Source organism: Dermacentor variabilis, chromosome 4, assembly GCF_050947875.1.
Source record: "Dermacentor variabilis isolate Ectoservices chromosome 4, ASM5094787v1, whole genome shotgun sequence".
NCBI classification, from domain to species: domain Eukaryota; kingdom Metazoa; phylum Arthropoda; class Arachnida; order Ixodida; family Ixodidae; genus Dermacentor; species Dermacentor variabilis.
Window position 1 is genome coordinate 62,940,162 of NC_134571.1, and position 21,241 is coordinate 62,961,402.

At 47.2% G+C, this 21,241-nt stretch overlaps 2 protein-coding genes across 4 annotated transcripts in view; one reads left to right on the forward strand and one right to left on the reverse strand.

The window, feature by feature from the left end:
- Nucleotides 1-407: 407 nt before the first annotated feature.
- LOC142579279 (uncharacterized) lies at nt 408-13,385 on the forward strand. 3 transcript variants are annotated; one of them, XM_075689320.1, is made up of 3 exons: nt 408-1,246; nt 8,614-9,138; nt 10,977-13,385. In XM_075689320.1, the coding sequence occupies exons 1-3, from the start codon at nt 476-478 to the stop codon at nt 11,250-11,252; spliced, it is 1,572 nt and encodes a 523-aa protein (XP_075545435.1). In that variant the 5' UTR covers nt 408-475; the 3' UTR covers nt 11,253-13,385. The 3 variants fall into 3 exon arrangements, with proteins under 3 accessions (XP_075545435.1, XP_075545436.1, XP_075545434.1); XM_075689321.1 differs by having other exon boundaries at nt 8,617-9,138; XM_075689319.1 differs by lacking the exons at nt 8,614-9,138; nt 10,977-13,385 and adding an exon at nt 6,400-8,046.
- A 472-nt stretch (nt 13,386-13,857) lies between these two features.
- LOC142578217 (annexin A4-like) overlaps nt 13,858-21,241 on the reverse strand; it is a 38,968-nt gene continuing 31,584 nt past the window's right edge. The window contains exons 12-13 of the mRNA XM_075687620.1: nt 16,071-16,133; nt 13,858-14,025 (exon numbers count right to left, since the gene is read on the reverse strand). Coding sequence (XP_075543735.1) covers nt 16,077-16,133 — 57 coding nt within the window. The 3' untranslated portion in view covers nt 13,858-14,025; nt 16,071-16,076. The remainder of the gene's footprint in view (nt 14,026-16,070; nt 16,134-21,241) is intronic.

Here is a 21,241-nt window from a genome sequence, read left to right on the forward strand (position 1 = left end):
AATTCAAATAGAGAAAACACAAGTAACAACAACAACAACAACGACGACGACATTATTATTATTATTATTATTATTATTATTATTATTATTATTATTATTCAAAATTTAACTTGTTGTTTACCTCGACCATTTACTTCAATTTAGGTATTCTTAATATTGAGTTCTTGTTACTCTATCTGTTTATGCAAGGCTGACTGCATTACTACGCGCTATTTTGCTTATTATCGGTTTCTTTCAAATCTTCGACTACATTTCTTTCTTGCTTTTTTATCGTATTACCACATGCTACATTGCTTATCCCCCACAGTGGGTTTGTTCCACTAAACAAGGAATCACCATCATCATCACGCGCGCACGAGGAAGCACTGCGCGTGCAAGCGCATGCGCGCGTGAGAATAAGAAGAAGCTTCCGACCTTGACGGTTGCCGTTTTCGTTCCTCCGCTGCCGTGGCAGTATTCCTCAAAGGAACCTGCCATGTCCGACAGCAGAGAACAGCTCGCAGACAATGCGGCGACCTCCGACGCGCTCTCCAGCGCACCAGCCGCGGTAAGGGCTCCAGCAGCCGCAGGGCTGAGAACTGCTGCGACGGAAGCGTCAGCAGCACCAAAAGCAGCTGCGGCGGTAGTCAGCGGGACTCCACAGCGGGCCGACGACCGACCACCGCCGCGCAAGAGGCGGTCGTCAACGGCATCGCAGCTGTCTCAGGCTTCGCGCAGCAGCCGCTCCAGGAAGAAGAAACTGAAGCAGAAGCCGGACGATGACCTGGCGCAGCGACAGCCGGAGGCCACCCCCGTCGACGGGAACCAAACCATCGCTGGGAGTTCTTCTGGCGGCGTCGTGTCAGCGTTCCCCGCAGGTCCTCCTCCTGTTGACTCTGTCATTCCTGTTGGCGATGCGGTTGCTCCTGCAGTTCCGCCTGCTGGCCCTTCCGCTCTGGCTAGCGACGCCATTCCCCCTGCTGGCACCGTTTCTTCCGCTGACGCATTACCGCCTGCTAACTCCGGCTCTGCTGCTACAACTACAGGGCCACCTGCTGGTGCCGCCCCTTACGTCGGAGGCAGTGCCGTTATTCCAGCTGCCGTACACCCTTCCGCTAAAGCATCCGCCCTGGTTAGAAATGCATGGTCTCTGCTCTCGCCGCCGAACACGCGGCCGCTTGAATACGACAGTCGAAGAACATCCATGGCGAGCGTAGCGGCAGCGCTTGTCTTCAAGCCAAGGACTCCGCATAGGTGGCGCATGAACGTGAGTCTGTCCGTCCATGTCTCGCCCTTGTCGAGCATCGATTCGTGCGTGGGGAAAGCTCTATCGTTAGCCCTAAATGAATTGTGGATAAAATACCTGGGGCCTTATTCTGAAACGATCCACTTCGGCGATACTACCTCCTCGGCGATATCTCGCCTTCTGGTGCGCGCTGATTGGTTGTTTTCGCAAAATTGGTTGAACTACGTCATTCAATTTTGCCCAACCAGACAATCAGAGCGCGCCTGACGGCGAACTATCACCGAGGCGAGAGTATCGCTGAAGTGGATTGTTTCAGAATACAGCCCCTGGATAAAGCATCTGACACGCTGGCCGGCCTTTCGTGAAGCGCGCACCTGTATTTATCATGGCTCTGTCCGCGACTCCACCAACCACGTAAAGATATATATGTTACCGTCTCAAACAGGACGAGGTATTTTTTAAAAAATTTTTTCATAGATAAATCCACTTGTCTAAACGTTCACCAGCCTGTCGTAAGCCTGTTTCACCTCATCTTTATCCGCAGTGTTGTCATCCATCGGTGGTTACTACTTAAGATTAATCGCAAAATTGAAAATCGCACCGCGGTGCCCCCTGGTACGAAGTTTCGTCCAGTCATCATCGCACCAGAGCACCCGGCTGCGCACCGATGCGATTTGCCGAATTCGCCATAAGTGCTGTAGGTATATGTGGTATATGGTGTTCTTGATCGTGGCGACAGACCGGGCTGTCGACTTGATGTTCTTGTAATGCAGTCACTTGAAACTCATACCCTTAGATAGCGTCGCAACGTTTCATAGTTCTCGTTTAAAAAATGTCTTGTGCTCCCGAGCTTATACCACACGTATATGTTGTAGACGCTGCCAGAGCTGTTGCATCAAGATATATACACATATGAATATGGGACCAACATGGAGCATTTATGGTTCAACACCCTATATGTAGCGGAGCGTGACGCAAAATCCGAGTGAATAGCGTACCATAGCTTGGCTTTGTTGTCAGCTGAAGGCACCGCATGTTCTCGCTCCCACAAATGTAGTCGTACCGAGGATCGGCGTTAACGCGTTGATCGGAGTGGAGCTGCTGTTCCGAAGCTGTTTAACGGACGATACCTTGTAGGCTGTTCTGCAGAAACGCGAGGCGACCCTGTTACAATGTTGTGAGCCAGTTCAGCTTCTCGGGGAACTGTCTTTGTAGCGCGGTTTATTTTAGCCGTCGTGCGTTGTCCAGGTGTATTCGTTGAATGCCTTGGCCGATGTGCTCAATAAATATTCGCTAGGCCTTTGCACCCTCAGCGTCGTTAGTATCCGCTTGCCGTGTTTCCGTACATTTCCGCCGTATCTTCGCGTCCAACCTCCCTGACCTGGTTTCCACGTTTGCGACCTCTTGTTCTGCGACTCCTTATAGTCTAGCTTTGTTCGTATTTGATAACCTGAAGCAGCAATAAAGTTGGTCGTTTGCTAAGTTTGGTGGGAGTTGGGAGGCGCGAGTGTGCACAAAGATCTCGCAATCGGTGTAGCTAGTGTTTAGCATGTCCGTCCGGTTTCAATCCTTCTTTTGAAGTTTGTAACACGCCCTCTTCGTAGTACCGTTAGAGTGCGGTTGATATGGGTCTGGTGACGAGAAGTTGCGCTTAGTTGTTTTGTATCGGCAGAATACACTACAGTGAGCGGCGGCTCAATGATCTATGCAATACGAACCTAGCAAACGCAGAACAGAGCGTGTCCATACCGGTCTATGTGGCTGTCCTCAAAGGAACTTCGCTGCTGCATGAATATTGTAATATCCTGCGACTAGCTGTCATTATTGTTCAACATTTGTGTGCCTATATATAGAGAAACGTGATGTAAACGTCACGTGTTTACAGTTCCCCAGCTTGCTTGCCTTGTTACCATGGTACAGTAAATGCGCAAAGAAAATGAATGAGGTGTATTGCATTCAGTGCAACTGGCTGTTGAATCGGCTTTGCCATGTTTGTGTTAAGAAACGTACTTGCTTTGCAACGTCGCTAACACTATTCCGCTTGTTTACATTTTGGGTATATGAGCTCGTAATTTGTCTAGTGCTTGCACCACGTTACCATGGTACAAGTGATTACAAATGTTGCAAAGACAGCCGGAATCACTCTACGAAGCGTATCGGAAATCTTGTGTTGAATGACACGGGCTCCGGCCCTGCGCCTACAATGTTTGGCCTGACCGAGTCTTGTTCCTCTTCTTTTTGCAGACAGTTTCGATGGTTCGATTGGGCTTCGTGGTCTATCTCCACTTGGCTCTAGCGCCTTCGCTTGTTCACTGCTGCATTCTTGGCTGGGTTCGCTGCACTCTATACTGTTTTGTGCGTTGTACGACGGTTCGTCGCTTCGCCGCCAACTCTCTGCGAACTTATACATTTTGTTATCTCCTTGGTTTCCCCTTCTTTTGCACAATCGTATCGCACACCGCACACACATTATATGCGCGGCTTGCACATCACCACAACCTTCATATTGGCAGATATCAAGCATATATGGTAAAGCAGGTGCTGTTTCGTCTTACCCGCTTCGTGGAAGCAGTGAAACAAGCTCCATTCATGACTGTTGTGACGTCTTTCAGACATCGCACTTTTATTCTGCTACTCCTTCCACTCGCATTTGCATTGCAGTTTTGTGGTATCATCTATCAAGAGGCTGCACTATTACGAGTAGCTCTTCGCCTAGCCCACACATTCTAAGCGGGTAGCTCGTGGGAGTTCCTGCCGACAATAATGCTGTTGGCCGTGACTAACAATATCATACTTGTTTAACCGAGTACCGCATATCTCAGGACATCCCATCTGCATAGTAACAAAAATGCATATACGTACCGAATTTCACAAAAATATTGGAAGCAGCTGGAATCTACATTCCAGTTTCTATCAAATCAGATGTCTTGATGGAATAACGAAACGATCCTGGGGCCCTAGAATGTAAAACCATTCCACTCTGTTCTTATTCGAATCTCCTGACGTCAAATTTACGTAACCGCCGACGCAAGCACCGGGCGGTGACCTGCAGCATTGTCTGAACAGCTCAATCAAACGCCCTCCTCGTTCATAGGAGGCCACTATTGTTCGCTTTCAAAACGAATAACAGTGGCTACACTGAACGATTTTTCTTATAGAATTGGCTGGTAAGAGACGCGAGGAAGCAGGCTCAAGTGGAGAGGGTCTCGATGGGCCGAGCAAGCGCAGTGAAAATCGATAACCGGATGAAGAGCGCAGCTGCCGGCGTCTGCGATTGGTCCGCTTCCCTTATGCTTAGCTTGCGGTGGCTGGTCGAAAATCGCGGCGGCGTGCAACGCACAGCTAAGAATGCCGCTAAAACGGATCCTGAGCAAGGAAAAGTTGGCAGTGTGACGTCGTATATACCTGCCGAAAGGGCTCGATAACGTTTTACTGCCAAGAAAAAGGCTTGTTAGGTGGAAATAAATCCATGCTCATCGGCACGTGCGAGTAGCGAGTTCTTGAGCGATGGATGGGCAGCCATCTTCTATTCATTTCGGAACGGAGCAGGGGCCGTATAACGTAAAAATATTCCAATGTTTTTATTACAATCCCCTGACGTCAAATTTGCGTAACCGCCGACGCAAGCATCGGGCGGTCACCCACAGGGTTGTCTGAACAAACCAATCAAATGCTTCCCTCGTTCAAAGGAAGTCACTTTTGTTTTCTTGAAAAACGAATAACATTGCCCGCACTGAGTGGCTTGTCTTATCTAATTGGCTCACAAGAGGCGAGGAGCATGCTCAAGTGGAGAGGAATTCGATGGGCCGAGCCACTGCACTGACGATCGATAACCGGTTGAAGAGGCTGGTGGCAGCGTCTGCGATTGGTCTGCTTTCTCTTACTAAGCTTGCGGTGGCTCGTCGACAATCGCGGCGGCCAGCAACGGAAGCTTAAGAATGACGCTAAAACGGATCCTCAGCAAAGAAGAATTGGCAGAGCGAGGTCGTAAACGTGTCGACAGTTCTCGAAAACTTTACACGGCCACGCCAAAAGTTTGTTACACGCAAATAAACCCATGCTCTCCGGCAGGGGCGAGTAGCCAGTGCCGGAGCGATCGGCGGCAGCCATCTTTTATTCCTTTCGCAACGGGGCATCCTGCTGCTATTCAGAAAAAAATTCAGTTTTATTCGGCATATTAATGCATCTTTAAAGTGTACGAGTCACTTTGGCGCGGCTTTTCGGTTTTTTGACGTAGTGTGAGAGGCAGGTAGAGTGGGTGCAGCCCGAAAACGTTTGACCAATAGCCGAGCGCTAATGGCAAAAAGACGTCGAATCAGAAATAACTATTTTTGTTTTGTTCGGCCTAATTATGCATAATAAGTGTGTACACGTCATGTGAGATGGGGAGCTATCGTGGTTTTCGTGACGTCGCGTGAAAGACAGGTGAAGTGGGTGTGGTCCAAAAAGTTCTTGACCAATCGCGGTGGGCTGATTGCAGAACTGGAATAGAAAAGTTTGGAATAGTTTTACGTTATAGCGCTCCAGTCTCTGGCTATTCAAGAACAGTATCAGTTCTGTTCGGCATATGAAATTATTAATGCATCTTTAATGCGTACACGTCACTTTGACGCGGGGAGTTTTCGCGCTTTTGTGACGTCGCGTGACAAACAGGCGAAGAGAGCGTAGCCCGGAATCTTTTGACCAATAGCAGAGGGCTAAGGGCAAAAAAGCGTCAAATGAGGAACAATAATTTTTTTGTTCGGATTAATCATGCATATTGAGTGTCTACACGTGATGGAAACTGTCGCGGTTTTCGTGACGTCGCGTGACAGACAGGAGAAGTCGGGGGTGGCCCGAAAATTTTTTTAAACCAATCGTGGAGGCCTGATTGGAGAATTGGAATAGAAAAGGTTGGAATATAACTTTACGTTATAGCGCCCCTGTTCCAAGTGCCTGTTCGTCCATAACGTGAGCTGTTATCCGAGGCCCGTGTGATGTAAGGATTCCTTTCCATCTGCTCTATACCTTTCCCCACCGGCCGATTCCGGGTGTGATAGCGTAATCTCGAATACTAGCGAAGCGGGAAAAGAAATAGCAATGAAATTTATAGGATTGTGCATTTATCCCCGACCATGTGAAATACGAACGCGTTACCACTGAGTAGACGAACTCTGCCTGTTGTTCCTACGCAGCAATATTCCCCAGGTGACGACGTCTCGACGCTGGATCCAAGTACGCGTTCCCTGAACACGCAGGCCATTCTCATCGTCTTCTGTTCCGCGGTGATCTTGCTCGTGGTCTTCGTATTCGCCGGCACACGAAAAACGGCCGACAGGGAACCTGTGTGCGACACCTCCGACTGCCGCCTGCACCGCTACACGCTGGAGTCAGGCATGGACCCGAGCGTGGACCCATGCGACAATTTTAGCGCCTACGTATGCGCCAAGTGGCGGCCGAGGCATCGGTCAGCCAGGTCTGCCCAGTCGGACATGGTGTTCGAGTGGCTCAGCGACCTGCCGGAATGGCTTCGCCGCAGTGCTTCTCTGCTTCCCACGGCGACCAAGGCTACCACCATGTTCGATGTCTGCATGAACCAAGCTGAATCCACGGCCGACGTCGCGTTGCGCTTCTTGAGGGACCGGGGACTCCAGTGGCCCGACGATGGTCCGGACGGGACGTCTTCGCCCGCAGAGGTGCTCTTCGACCTCGCGTTCAACTGGAAAGCGCCGCTGTGGTTCAGCATACAGATGCTCCCGAATTCGCAAGACTACCCGCACCAGCGTCGGTTGCTGTTCGCGCCCAACGACCTGATCTCTCAGTGGGCGCCGTTCTTCAACGACATCAACGAGCAACTGTACGTCCGCTATTGGAATCTCTTCTACCGCCAGATGGCCTCCGGCAACGCGACGCGTCCGACAAAGGCGGCCATCAACGAGTCCTTCCACGTGCAACGATTCGTCTTCGACGTCCTGCTCCGGGCCGCCACCAACAGGAACAAGAGGCCCGCTGTGCTGCCGTTGAAGGCGCTCGCCGATTACCCGGAGTTGTCGAGCGCCGGCTTCGTCGGTGACGCGATCAACCGCAAGCTAGGTCTTGGACAGGAGTCTTCTGATGATGTGCTGCTGCTGGTCAGCGACCAGGTGTTCCTGGACGCCGTGCGGGAGATTTTCCGCCGGTTGTCGGCCTCGCAGCTGAAGCGTCATCTAGCCTGGCTGTTTGTGCAGACTCACGGGGTGGTGGCCGACCCCGGCCGCCTGCTGTTCGCGCTGTTCGGCGAGAAGTCGCTCGCTCGCCAGGAGCGACCCCGGTTCTGCGCTGCTCAGGTGGAGGCCAGCTACGAACTCTTGGTCGCCGCGGCGGACAGCGTCGCACGCTTCACTGCCAAGGAACGTGGCGCCATTAGCGACAGGCTCGCGGACGTCGTCAAGGCACGTTGGGCACTGCGCTCGTGCTCGAAGACGGCAAGGGCGGCCGGTTTGGCGCGTGCAGTCCTGCACAACACGATGGCTCCTATAGGCAGTGTCGAGACAGGAAACTAACGTTAAAGTAACGTGACACGGCTACATATCACCTCCGACCTGTCGCCAATCCGTGTTAACCTGTCTAGTATTTCTGTACCCACAGAGGCCGCCGTATAGGCGTACATGCGGTGTTACTAAGCCCGTCAGGTCAACAGCGATGCCTATACCCGTGGTCATTGTTTTCATTGTGTTACGTGACAACCAAACTCTATGGCGCTGTTTCGTCGGCCTCCTTACCTCCGCTCTCGCGCTCATTTCCCTTGCATGCGGTTGCCTATACTTGGTAGTTTTCACAAGCTGCGAGTGCCACAAAAAAAAAAAAAAAAAAAAAAAAACTAACGTATTAGCACGCCTCGCTGCGCAGTTTTCGTTCAAGGCTCTAATATGATATGCAGTAGTGGTGGTACGATTTTAGACGCTGCGGCACTCAAGCTAGCTTATACAGTGCCCGTTATGGAAGAAACGAAAATGTCGATGCATTATTTTTGCGCGTTTTAAAGAGAATTATATTTTGATGCGTAAATAGAGACATTCTTGGGCATGTTCAGCGCCCAACTGGGTTGAATGAAGAGCTGCAAAGTGGACACGTTGCATGTTTACGGCTGCAGCCAGCTCCTTTTATTGTTTCATACTTTTTTTTACAAGTGTGCATGCTCAGTGCACTTCATGGCTTCGGTCATTTGTTGGAACTAATGCCATTTCGGCCATTTGTCAAGTTGGAAAGGAGCTCGCTCGCCTTCCTCCTCGCTTTCTTGTCGCAATGGTAACAGCCCCGATGACCACTAGGGCACACTATCCAGTCGTCTAACTCGGCATATTCAGTTTTCACTGTTTAAAAGGAAGGTCAGCCAGTATTTTACGCTTTTTCAATTTGTCCAAAACCAGCAGGCTGCTATCAAGAAGACGCAAGGATCCCTGTGGCTAGACGATCACACTAAGGCCATCGCCATCGAGAAGTTCTCCAAGGCGAGGATCGCTCTGTGGCCCCGAGGCGAGTACCTGACCGAGGACGTGCTGGAACGAGCCTTCGAATCGTTCCCGCGGAACGGCACGATGTCGCTGACGCAGCTGTGGGAAGAGACGCGCCTGGTCTGGCACGCGCTGCGGGACACGCCCGAAGCTGAGGAGGACTACCGGCTGCCGGGCAGTTACACGCAGCCGTACGCCCGCTACTGGTACCTGCTGAACACGGTGCGGCTGTCGCTGGGGCTGCTGGCGCACCCGGCCTATCACCGCGAGGGCACGCGGGCGATGCTCTTCGGAGGCTTGGGATTCCTCTTCGCTCGCCAGCTAGTGGGTGCCGTGGACGGCAGCGGCATCGGTGTGGACGCCATGGGCAAGCCCGTGGCCGATTCGTGGATTGGCGACTCCACGGTTCGAGTCAATTTCGAGAGGCGCCTGCGCTGCGAGGTACTCCTCTATAGGTCAACAACAAAACATTGAACGAGTTGGCGTAAAGGGCCCCGTGTCGCAGAAAACCGGCGTCCGGCGCCCGCGACCCCGTGAGCGAAAATTCCCTACAAATTTAGGCATGCGGTATGTGCGGTATCGCTAAAATTGCATGCCTTGTCTCACATTCTTGACAAAGTTATTCCTCAGGATTTTGACAATGACAGCCCAGAAATAAATGTCATGAAACGAAAAGCCGACACCGCATGCCTTTTATATTAAATCTTCGCAGACTGAAATATTAAAATAATAATACGCGCGGCTACGCTTTACTGCCGGGATCGGCCCACGCGAGGGGCCGCGTTCTACCAGAAAGCTCGCCTTCGTGCATAGCGTTCGCCGCCAGCGTTTCCCGGTAAATATTACAGCTGCATAAGCTGTAGCTTCCGGGAAGCGTGAGAAGCAGTCAGGGATCTTTGAGTGCTATTACTTTCCACTCTTAAAGGCGGAGCTTAAGCGTCCTCCGAATTTTTATCAGTAGTAAATGCGATTAGTGTTCTGTGAGCCAGATATAAGCATCTAACAACTGATAGGAGCCACGGCACGCCGGAGTTCATCGTCTGGCTGGAAACTACAGTCACCGCTGCACTCAGGTGACTTTCTGTACTCGGCGCGCCAGCTACAGGGAACGTCGCTGGGGCTCTTAACGCACTCAGACTCGACGTATAGAGAAACGTAGCAAATGCAAAATTTAGCTTCCGCTTTCAAGATTAACGAGTGCGCGCCACAGATAGGGGAAATGAAGGAATGCACACAAGACTAACGCTAACTCGCAGCGAAATTTTATTTGGAGCAGACAACGTGCACATAAGAAGCTTGTCAAGCAACGTACGCAGACCGCAACTCGCTTATAAGCGGCGATGAACAGTGTGGGCATCTTGAAATGCGTATGCAACCAAGCCACAGCATTCTTTCTATAAGAGTTTGATCATTGCTGATAAACATTACAGACGTGTCTCTTAAACATGTATTCTCATTCTGTCGGTTGTACAAAGCTCCTATAAGTCACCCGAAAGCCTGTCCCCACTCTTACTCAGGAACAGAATACTAGGAAGTATACATTTACAAGAATTTCTTTCACAAAGAAAGCTGCGATTTGGTCGTTCTTATACGTTGCAAGATGAGGTTGCGATGTTCCTTGCCCCGTATGTGCGGCGCGGTCTGCGTGCATCCATTGCTTCTCTATATGCACGCATATATCTGCTCCGAAGAAACAGTGGCTGCAAGTTAGCGCTTGTCTTGCGTCTACCTTCTTTTTTTTTTTGTTCCGTCTATGGTGTTTGCTTGTTAAACATGCAAGTGAAACCGACTACATCCCAGCGCAATGTTCTTCTCAGTTGCCACTGACGAGGAGAAATCCTTTCACAACATTGGCGCACGAGTCAGTTTCATTTCGTTTTCGTCTATATTGCCGCGAGACAGAACTACAGCATCAGGCAGGCACAGACGAAGGCGAGGTAGAGGTTGCTTCTCGCCATCTTGGCTGTTGCCACGTCTGTGCTACTCGCCTTGTCTTGTATATATCTGTAAATATGAGTTTTTGTGCAACAATATAGATACGCATACACAGATTCCATCTCCACTTATTCAGCCACACGCTTTAGCAGCAATATAGTACGTATCCACTTAATTGAGCCGTTCTTCGTCCTATAGTTGATTTTTTGAACAGATGCTGACAGTCGAAATGGACCGCATGCGTATACACGAAGCCTGTCAGGCACACAATCTGGAAACGCGGTCGTCTTTTCAAATATTGCGATTGTTGAGTGTGTTACGTATGCTGATCGCTTTCCAAACAGGTGGACCTGTTTCCCGACGTGCCTGCGGTCGAGGTAGCCTTCGCGGCCTTCCTGGATGGTGCCTCTAGCGGCTTGCGACTCTCACACCGCTTCAGTGAGCCCCAGGTGTTTTTTCTGACCCTGTGCCACCTGACATGCGCCTGTGGCCACCCCGACAACCTGTATGGCGCCGACTGCAACCGGGTCGTCAGGAACTTCCAGCCGTTCGCCGACGCCTTCCGCTGTGCGCCGGGCTCGAAGATGAACCCAACCAACAAGTGCCGCTTCTTCGGCTAGACTGTCTCTCAACGTTCCATCAATAATCGTTTTGATCAATTGTGCGAACGTCTGCGATCTTACTTTTTTGTGCTTGATTTCGTTTTGTCGGTGCAATTAGTGTGATTTTCTTGACCGTACACGCCTGTTTCAAGTGCTGTACATTGAAAGCAAATTGCAAGCATACAGTCAGTGACAACATATTCTACAGCTTGGCGTGTACTGCGGATGATTTCTGATTAATAATACTCTGCGACTTCGTGACATCGAACACTCCGTGTGCGCTTCTTCTATAGCTGTGTGTTCGCCAACTTGCCTTAGATTTCTGAACTGTGCTCAGGATATTCCGCCTGTTTCCCAGCTATATATGTACGCGAGATTCTCAATTTGCTTTGCCAAGCGTTGAATAATATCACTCGAACGAGACATGCAGTGACTTAACGCTACTGCGAGAGATTGCGCAACTTTGAGTCCTTGAACATTTCGCCATGTGTAATGATCACACTGTTTGTGCATTTGCCCGTGACATAGCGTTCGTGACATAGCGTGAGCATCATGAGTGTAAATTCATGTACTGAAATGACTGCTCGCAAAAATTTAGAAGGAACTCTGGCGTTGTAATAGTACAACTAACGTCGGATGATGTTTATTATAACGCGAGTGCAGTACCTTGGTGGAAACAATTTGAAAGCCAAGGAACCGTTCGAAGCCAGAGACACTGTGTTGAGCTCAGAGACACTGTGTTGCACGTCAACTGAGCTCAGTTGACGGGCAAAGGATACTCTTCGACACGCATCTGCATTGTTCTCTCGTATTAAAGAAAGCAACGGTTTCGATGGCCACTTCAACTTTAATGCAATGCCAATGCACACGCCCCCTAAAATATACAAGTAAATGGTCGAGCGACCACTAATGGACTCTGGAGGGAAACCGCAATCGAAACCGCAATCGACCATGACTTTCTCAGCGACGCCCATGATAAACACTTTGCGGGTCGGCTCAAGAGAAACAAAAGGGGAGGAAAGACAGGGAGGTTAGCCAGTGTAAGTACCGGCTGGCTACCCTGTGTTGGGGAAAGGTAGCGGTCGGCTCAAGTCACTCAAGGCAGTTAGTGAAGAGAATAAGGGGATCCGAGAGCCTCGATTTCTTGTTAGTCACAACCATACCAAGTTACATGATATTAAGCCACAGGTAACACATGTAAGTTAATTGTTGCGTTTAGTTTAAATGCATAATTAAGTAAATAGAAATCATACTGGACGAAAAGATAACTGTAGTGTGGTAGTTTAACAATCAAGCTGCCGCGACGCCATCTCTCAAGCAACTTTCGTGGGTATTTGTGTACAAGGTTAGCCCCGGGATTGTGTGATGTGTGATTGTGTGATGAGAAAGACGATGACAACAAAAATCGCTCGCGTGGAGGCGTATCCCGAGCTTGGTGAAAGACGACGACATCGAGCATCATTCGGAAGGAGAACGCGCGGCGCAAGGAAACAAAAAAGAGGAACTGTATCCAACCGGAAGAAACCAGGGGCCAATCACCGATGAACACTGGAGCCCGAGGTTCGTCAATCCGGTAGACACATATAGACCAGAGGGGCAGAAAAGCCAGGCGCACTGGCTGGATAGAGAGAGTTCCAGAAACAGACTCAAGGGTGAAGATCGGCCACCGGACAGAGAGCTGAAGGCGGGCAATCGGCTTCTGGACCCGAGCCTCCAGGGCTTCACCCGACCGGGGCCTCCTGTCAACCCGTTTGCAGGCGTTCTTGTCAAGCACGGACAGCTACCCGAGGCAGGCGAACTTCTTCGCCCGCAGGCAGAGCGCGAGCAGTCGGGCTACGGGCTGCCCGACCAGATGCATGTGCCGACAAGCCGCCTGCGTCCTACCTTCAAGCTGCCACGTTCTGGTCGCCTGCTCACCGCTCAACCGAATCGACCTTTTGTCGAGACCAACGCCACTTCCTTCGTCACCTAGTCTCCGCCCCTCCGCGTCAAACTGTTGCACGCGCTCACACTCGCAATCTGCCCCTGACTCGAGTGCTGTTGGTACTGTTATAGCTCTGACTGTATTTTGTTTCTTGTTGCGAATTTTTCATTGAGCGTTTATTTTGCGTTCATATTTACATTATTTGTATTAAAAGCTTTGTGTGCATTTTGCAACAAACGGCTTTGTCCTCAATTGAGTTCTCGGAGGCTACGCCTCAGCGAACCATCTGCAACAATTAAAGAAAAGAACCTGAATCACAGGGTGTTATCCAGCGCCGCTCACGGCCAAGGCGTCGGTCGTAGAACGGCCATTTAATCGCGGTCATCACTTAGTACGTGGCCTTAGAATCAGGTGATCTAGGATGCATTCGGCTGGACGATGATGCCGATTCGCACGTATAACCGTGATCTATCCAACGTCATATGCAAGAAGAATGCCAGTATAATAGTCTAAAATAAAATTTGTTATGACATCTAGTTTCAGACCTGATTGAAAAATATATATACCTCCAACCAAGTTTTGCTTCTTTGCGGAAATCTCGGAGAGCTCACGTAAGCAAAACATTTTTGGCAACGAAAATACTTTGGTGAAACCTTATTCACACAATAAACACTTGACTACTTAAATACATATTCATTTGATTTTAATTAAGGTCTACCGCAATTTTTAAGGGCTGCTTTTTGCGCAACTGCATCGCACAATTCTGCTGTTTAAAGTCAAAATTTTAGCGTTCCCAATGCGCTGGCGTAGCCTGTTGCCACATGAAGACACCGGATTCTCCGCAGATTCCTGGTACGAACGTTATACCTGCAAATGAATAAATAAATGAATGAAGAAATTCATAATAAGTGCGTAAAGCAAAGAAAATGATAAGCAGTTATTGTGCAGAACATTGTTTAAAACATCCATTGTTTAAGTCTGCAATAAGCACGCCAGCCGTACCCAAGGGTCCAAATAGGCTTCCACCTAGAAAAGCACACTTTCATGGAGTTCTTTCTTCTATTTTCTTCCTCAGACAGTGCTAATTTTAGCACCGAGGAAAGATAACCAGTGTAACCTTGTACCGATATGGTGGGAGCTGTGAAAGAACTCGCATCATATTGGCACACCGTTATACTGGAGCGGGAAAACGGATTAGCGGTCAAATTAATTTTTTTATACATCAGTGTTATTTGCCATTGGCCCCCTGCCTGAACTAATAATATGTCCAAAATCACGACTGGCTGGCATTCGCACTTAGGAACAATGATTGTAGCGTAAGAACATTTTTTTTGTGAATACGGGCTCAGTTTCTTGTTGGTGCATGACAAGCTATGCAAAAATAAGTTTCACATACATTTTATTTAACAAAATACATGCGCACTACATAGGAGACTATAGTCTCCTACTCTAACGAAAATTATTTACTCGAAAAATTTACTCTAACGAAAATTTCCGAATCGCAAGCTATGAAGTCGGTGCGTATATTCAGCATCTGACATATTTATCTGGAGGGCCTTAATGCTTAAATTTGGCTTGAATATCATAAGAAATTCATTTCCTTCCCAACTTTGTAGGTATTTTTCTAAAAGACTATATTTGTTAATAATTCCAAATTATTTTTAGCATACATTATAGCAACAGGCAAAACGGGAGAAAAATTATGGTATACCTGAAAAAATAACGCAGTTTAATAAAGAAATTTCAGAAAACGCAACTTTTATTGCTTTTTACTGAGCCAAATAAACACGGAAAATTCTAAAATTCATTCAATTATGACGTCATATGCAAGAAGAATGCCAATATAATAGTCTAAAATAAAATTTGTTATGGCATCTAGTTTCATACCTGATTGAAAAATATGTACCTCCAACCAACTTTTGCTTCTTTGCGGAAATCTCAGAGCGCTCACGTGAGCAAAACATTTTTGGCAACGAAAATACTTTGGTGAAACCTTATTCACACAAAGGCAATGTAGGCCAATTTTTTTCAAGAAAATTAATGATGGGCACTTTTCGTGTCTGGCACGTTTTGCATGGAATGAGCCTATATACAATTTGGCAGTTTGACTTGTAAGCTGCTTCCGTGCATGAAAAAAAAAGTTAGGTGCTAGTTTTAACCTCGGAAATGTTCTCGAAGCAAAAGTGATTACCGGGTATTTCTTTGCAGTTCCATTATTTCCTTTTTTTTTTACATCACGTGAAGCATATAACAAGATTTCGTTGACTTATGTAAATTAGCTTAGCAGACGGACGTTACTTGGGCGACGAATCGCTATGTCCAGGTGACTAATTAAGAAAAAGGTTCGCTAGATAGCTTCTTAATTATTCCCTTTTGATTAGTGCATGGCTGTGTTGTTGGGCTGCTAAGCACGAGGTCGCGGTATATCGAATCCCGGCCACGGCGGCCGCATTTCGATGGGAGCGAAATGCGAAAACACCCGTGTGCTTAGATTTTGGTGCCCGTTAAAGAACCCCAGGTGGTCCAAATTTGCGGAGTCCCCCCCCCCCCCCCCCCCTACTACGGCGTGCCTCATAACCTGATCGTGGCTTTGTCACGTAAAAACCCTATAATCTTTTTAATTATTCCCTGTAAGGAACATGTTCCAAGTCATGTGTGCTCACTAGAAATCGCAAAACTTGCACGCCTTCGACATATCCGGCCTTAGAGCGTGCCGCGAGATACACCAGCTTTAAAGTTAACAATTTACCAAACCAGTTGGGAATAGTCTTAACTCCAGCGCCATTGCGTTTTCTAGCAGACACATTCCGGACGTCGCATTCTGTAACAGCGTGCCAGTCATTACACGTTTAGGGTCAGTGCTAGTGGACCATGCAAGTCCCACGAAGACGCCATACGACACGATTACTTACACACAATCAATTTCCATTGATGAGGGCAAGAAGCGCTTTCCTGTAGTCTCCCGAGGTGTCACTCTGCGGTCGAAACAGCAACGGGGATTCAATACGGTTTATGTTGAAACGTAACTGATGTACTTTCAAGCGCTGCGAAGATGAAACTTTTTCGACAAGAAAGGAGACGGGCAGGCGAAACCGCTTCTATGACAACTAATTTTATTCGGTAATGTCACGATAAATTTTAAGGCTTATAAGGTGAGGGAAATACAAGACAATGGGTGAACGTAACACAATGAAACTGGACAAGATAACGGATGCTAAGACAAAAATTGTGCAGATCCCACGCACTGTGGGAATCAATGTTATGCGAAGCATCTTGGGTGTACCTGGGCTATCCAGCATTGTTTGGGGTGTTGAAAACCATTACCAGGATAAGCAACGTGTTTGTGCAAATTGTGTAGTTGGTCAGGAGCGTACGTGTGTGTGACGACAGCAACACAACGACGACCTCATCGAAGACGAGCCAGACGACCTCGTCGAGCTGGCTGCCTTTGGAACCGGCGGGTTTTTTTTTTTTGTATGGGCAGTGGGTGGTAACTCCAAAAGCTTTTCTGAATATCAACTGGGAAACACCACCAGCGAAGTACCTGGGAGTCCCTCTTCAGTACTATGGCGACACTGACCTGTAGTGGCCAACACAAACGGTAGAACTGCGAGGTCAAGTGGCAAATTGGAAAGACTGAGACCTATTAATGTTCGCACGTGCCACGACTTGCAATCTGTATCCTGTAAGCAAGCTTTGGTACGTGCTACAAGTATTACACTGTCCGCGCATAAAGGTTCAAAAGCTGCGTCGTGTTTTTCTCTTGTTCGTTTGAGGGCCAACATGAAAGAGGACAAGCCGGACACACTTCTTGAGGGTGGGCTTGGTGTGGTCCACTTGTTCATGAAAGAGTTCGTCAATTGCTTTGTTTTTTAGCGGGTAACCTTTTCCTGCGGACGGTACGTCAAATGCGCTTACGTAATGCTCTACCTAAATTCATTGTTTCTTCTGCGTGCTTGCCTGTAACCATACTTGGCTATTACAGAGAAGCTGTTATTTCATGCCAGTTTCTAACTGCATATTTTTATTAAACTTATCTAAGTGGGATATTGCATAAGAAATAATATAAAGAGGTTGTAAGTACCGTTTTTGCTATATGTTTGTATCGTTCTATGTACTCAGCAGGCGCTGGACAAAACGTCCTAAAGCGTGGTAAAAGAATCTTTGTACCATCAGGCATGACGACATTCTTTTAATTGCATACTGGCGCGCTACTTGTAAAAACATATTTGGAAGAGAAACGCCTATTTGTTCCTTGCGGTGTAAACTGTTTACCATGTCAAAAGCCTGAGACGATTGAGCACGTTTTTGTTGACCCTTGGGACGCGGTTTCCTTCTGGAACGTACTCCAACCAGCTATAAATGAAGTCCTGCAATTAGTTGCGCATGGAATAAGGTATTTGGCAGTAAAAAATGATGATCGTGCAATTTTTGATGTATTAATGCAACTTGACCTGCACAGTATGTGGAGAACTTGGTTGGGATTTCGCCACAATAACGTTGATGCAAAACCTGTCCGCGAGTATTTCCCCGAGGCTGTAATAATTTTTCTCGAAGTGCATAAAACACTGTGTTCCGGAGTGGATGCGGCATGTAGAAACTGTACTGCATATATTAAACATTTCTGACTTCCATAAGTTCGGCCCATGTGGGACTGGCATCCGAAATTTGTTGTATTTCCTTTGGCATGTTCACTCGAGTTATTTAAGTGCATTGAGCTTTGCTGGCAATAAAGAACGAAAAAGTGGTCGCAGCCTAGTGTTAGAGCACCGGGCTACTCTGCTTTACGGCAGAGGTTCGACTGCACCGTCGGTCACGCATTATCTTCTTTTCATGAAAACGAGGTCAGACAGGAACCCACCTACCTGCCTATACCTAACGCAAGCTACCAAGAACGAGGCAAAGAATGCTTCGCATTAAAAAAAATATACTAAACTACCGAGCGCATCCGGAATACCAATAGGCAAGATGCGCATCGTCGACTGAAGTTTCACTTAGCTGATGTAGGGGTTACTTGTGATCTAGATGACTCAGAGGAGAACGTTGGCGGAACGAGTATTCCGCATGCACTTGGTGGTTTAGTTTTTGAGAGCATTCTTCATCTCATCTAGTCATTGAAGGCAATGCCTTTCTTGGCGAATTGGCGCGCCCCATTTATGTATAGAGTATACCTATGTGTGTTTTCTAACTCTATAGCTTCTATGTCTGGATAGTGCAGTTCAATGTCCGATGCTCTTGCTATATAGACCCACCACGCTTGGAGTAAGGCGCTATAGCTCTATGCGCAGGGACTCCGCGCCTTCAGCCGCACTTCAGGACCTGGAGAAGTTCTACATCGCGCTGGCGCCTGGGAAATTTCAGTGCATCAGGGGAGCGACATGGAACGAGACCGGCACTCGCTATATACTCGCCTTCGAATTGCCATGCTGCGCTCGCTCAAGCTGCTGACCGAAGCGGATTTTGAAGTGTGGAATAATAAACGTGCTGAGGGTGCGATGTGCCGCTGCGGATTCCCTCGAAACTAATTGGAAGGCAATTCAACCCCTAGTTGACGTCGATCAAACGTTCTCTCAAATAAGTTATACGGTTCGTATACAACCCATTCTCACGTTGAACTTGATCAGGGCGACATTTTGTTTCATCGACTTCAACTAGAGGTTCAATCGCCTTTCAACTGTTTTTGTACGTCATGTTCACCCACGGCGTTGCCATTTTGCTGATACGATATCCTTACACTTATCGTGACGTGTGTTAGGAGCGCTGTCGCCTTTCCTTCTTTTTTGTTGAAACAGTTTCGTCTTGGCAGCTCTTGAAGATACACCATAATAGCGAGCGTGTGAGATATACAAATGCGCCAGTGAAAGACACGATCAAGGAAATAGGTATACGGGGGATTGTAATATTCAGCTTCTTTTACCGAAATGACCAAACGAAGGGAGTAAAAGGAATTAAGCCGTTGAATGCCTTAGATGTTGACCCGATAATTATGAACTGAAGGTGACTTTCGGTGAGAAGTTGGTTATAATGACGGCCATTCGCTTTCAAAGTTACATTTGTTTAAATTCTTAGGCGAGGTGGGGAGAAGAAAGAAAGTTAGCGTATCCTTCTTATGAGTGCATAATCAAAGGCAAGATGTTTCTTCGTTTTCGAACCGGTCCCCCAGAATCGCTGATCGTTTCTAGTCACCTAAAAATTTAACTATTTGATTAGAACAGAATTCGTCATTTTTATGCGTAATGTACTTAATGCTTACATCACCTATTGCATAATATTTATTTTGAAGAAGACTGCGAATACAAACAAATAAATATTATAAGCGTATATGATCTTAGCTAGAACTACAGATGACTGCACCAGGTCTACTACTATAGCAGCTTAATACGAGAACTGAATTTTCTGAGCGGCAATTGAAGATTGAAGACAAAGTCACGTGATCCACGTTCATGACTACTTTTTCATCGTCACCCATTTCTTCCGTAATGTGTTTTCAAATAGGCACCGATTGCCAGTTTGCACTTCACATGTTCGGTCTCGTTCCATCCGCCATGTTCGTTCTTGTCCAAGTTGTTTCCTTACGATAGCGCAATAGGGTGCAACTCCACCAAATAGCCCTATTTCAATCGTTGCTAACATACTTTACATTTAAACTTTCTGCTCAAATTTGATGACGCACGTTATAAACAAAATAATTCGCTTCTTTTCCGTGTTTGTGAGAGTCCCCAGCCGGTACGATGTCAAAGATTCATTTTGACAGATTTTGTTTCTTTCTTATCATCGACCGCTCATCGATGCTAAAAGTGTCGAATCGAAGAGCAGAAAGGAATACAGTTTCAGACCTAACTCTTACAAATTACTCCGGACGTGCTGAGTAATGGCAACGATAATGTGCAGTCACTATATAATGGGCATTTGGAATGAACCAGAGCGTGGGAGCTGCGTATTTCATTGCAGGGTAGCGCATTACCTAATAATTGGAATAAAAATATATGGCTTGTATTAACAATGTTCTTCTTTAGTAAAACCTGATGCTCACTGGTCAGCTGCCTTCGATAATACGTTCGCTGTCACTGTTGACTCGTACTTGATCTTACGAAGTGATTTAGCGCAAGCACTGCCTCGTAAACACGTCTACAGGTCATTATTTCCTTCCTTGGAAGCTGCACTCGAACCGGTAGTCGTGAAGCAGTATAAGTATATATTGGTTTCCCATAATACAATAACTGGATATGGATATTTTTAATATACAGCTGCAGGACTGCTCTTTTCTGTAGCCTATAAGTGTATATAAGTGTATAAGCACATATTTGAGCAAGGCTGCCAAGAACCACAAAACGTTGCCCTGTCTATCAGTCTTACATATCAGTCTTCAGGAGCAGCGACAAAACTTTTTTTTATTTTGCATATAAGCATGGTAAGAAAGGTCGTATGAACCATGTTTATGCACTGCCAGCACTTTAAGGAATGACTGCACTTCGCCATATGCAAATATCGTCTAAACTTCCTTGCGGCAGATAGGCCAACTATAATTCTTGAACTGAATTGCTCGAATATGTGGACGTTACTTCCAAAATAATTCGAAATGCATTAGTGACTAATGTTAAAATTTCCTTAAATAAATTCTCAACTTATTACTTTGCGCCACATATTGCAATTTAAGAATTGCAGCCCGTTGTTTGCAAAACATGCCCACTTGAAACAAATTTTGACGACGGCACTGGTTTAGAAATATGCGCCGTTAAACTTAAGCTAAAAATGCAACGTTGTTCCAGGTGCTTTTTTTAAAAGCTGTTTTGGGGACTGAAATGCGAGATAACTGGAACGGCACAGTATTTTGTCGCACATTATAGGAATGGATATCTCAAAACTGATGTCATCCTGAGCATTTATTCCAAGTGTACACCCCTTTAGAACTCGCCGTCTACAATTCGATCTTGCAATATGTATAACTAAGTAATACAATTAAGTTAATTGGGGATATGTTAAATATTCGATTATATTTTTCGATTTCTCGTGCAAGTAAGGACCGCCGCTTCGAGTAATTCAGCTCAAGGACTAGATTTCTGCTATCTGCCTCAGTGGAATC

Bases quoted from the DNA above. Each gene is read 5' to 3' on its own strand.
- LOC142579279 (XM_075689319.1), top strand. From the start codon at position 476: ATGTCCGACAGCAGAGAACAGCTCGCAGACAATGCGGCGACCTCCGAC. The intron at 1,247-6,399 runs GTGAGTCTGTCC...GTTCCTACGCAG, and splicing joins CGCATAGGTGGCGCATGAAC to CAATATTCCCCAGGTGACGA.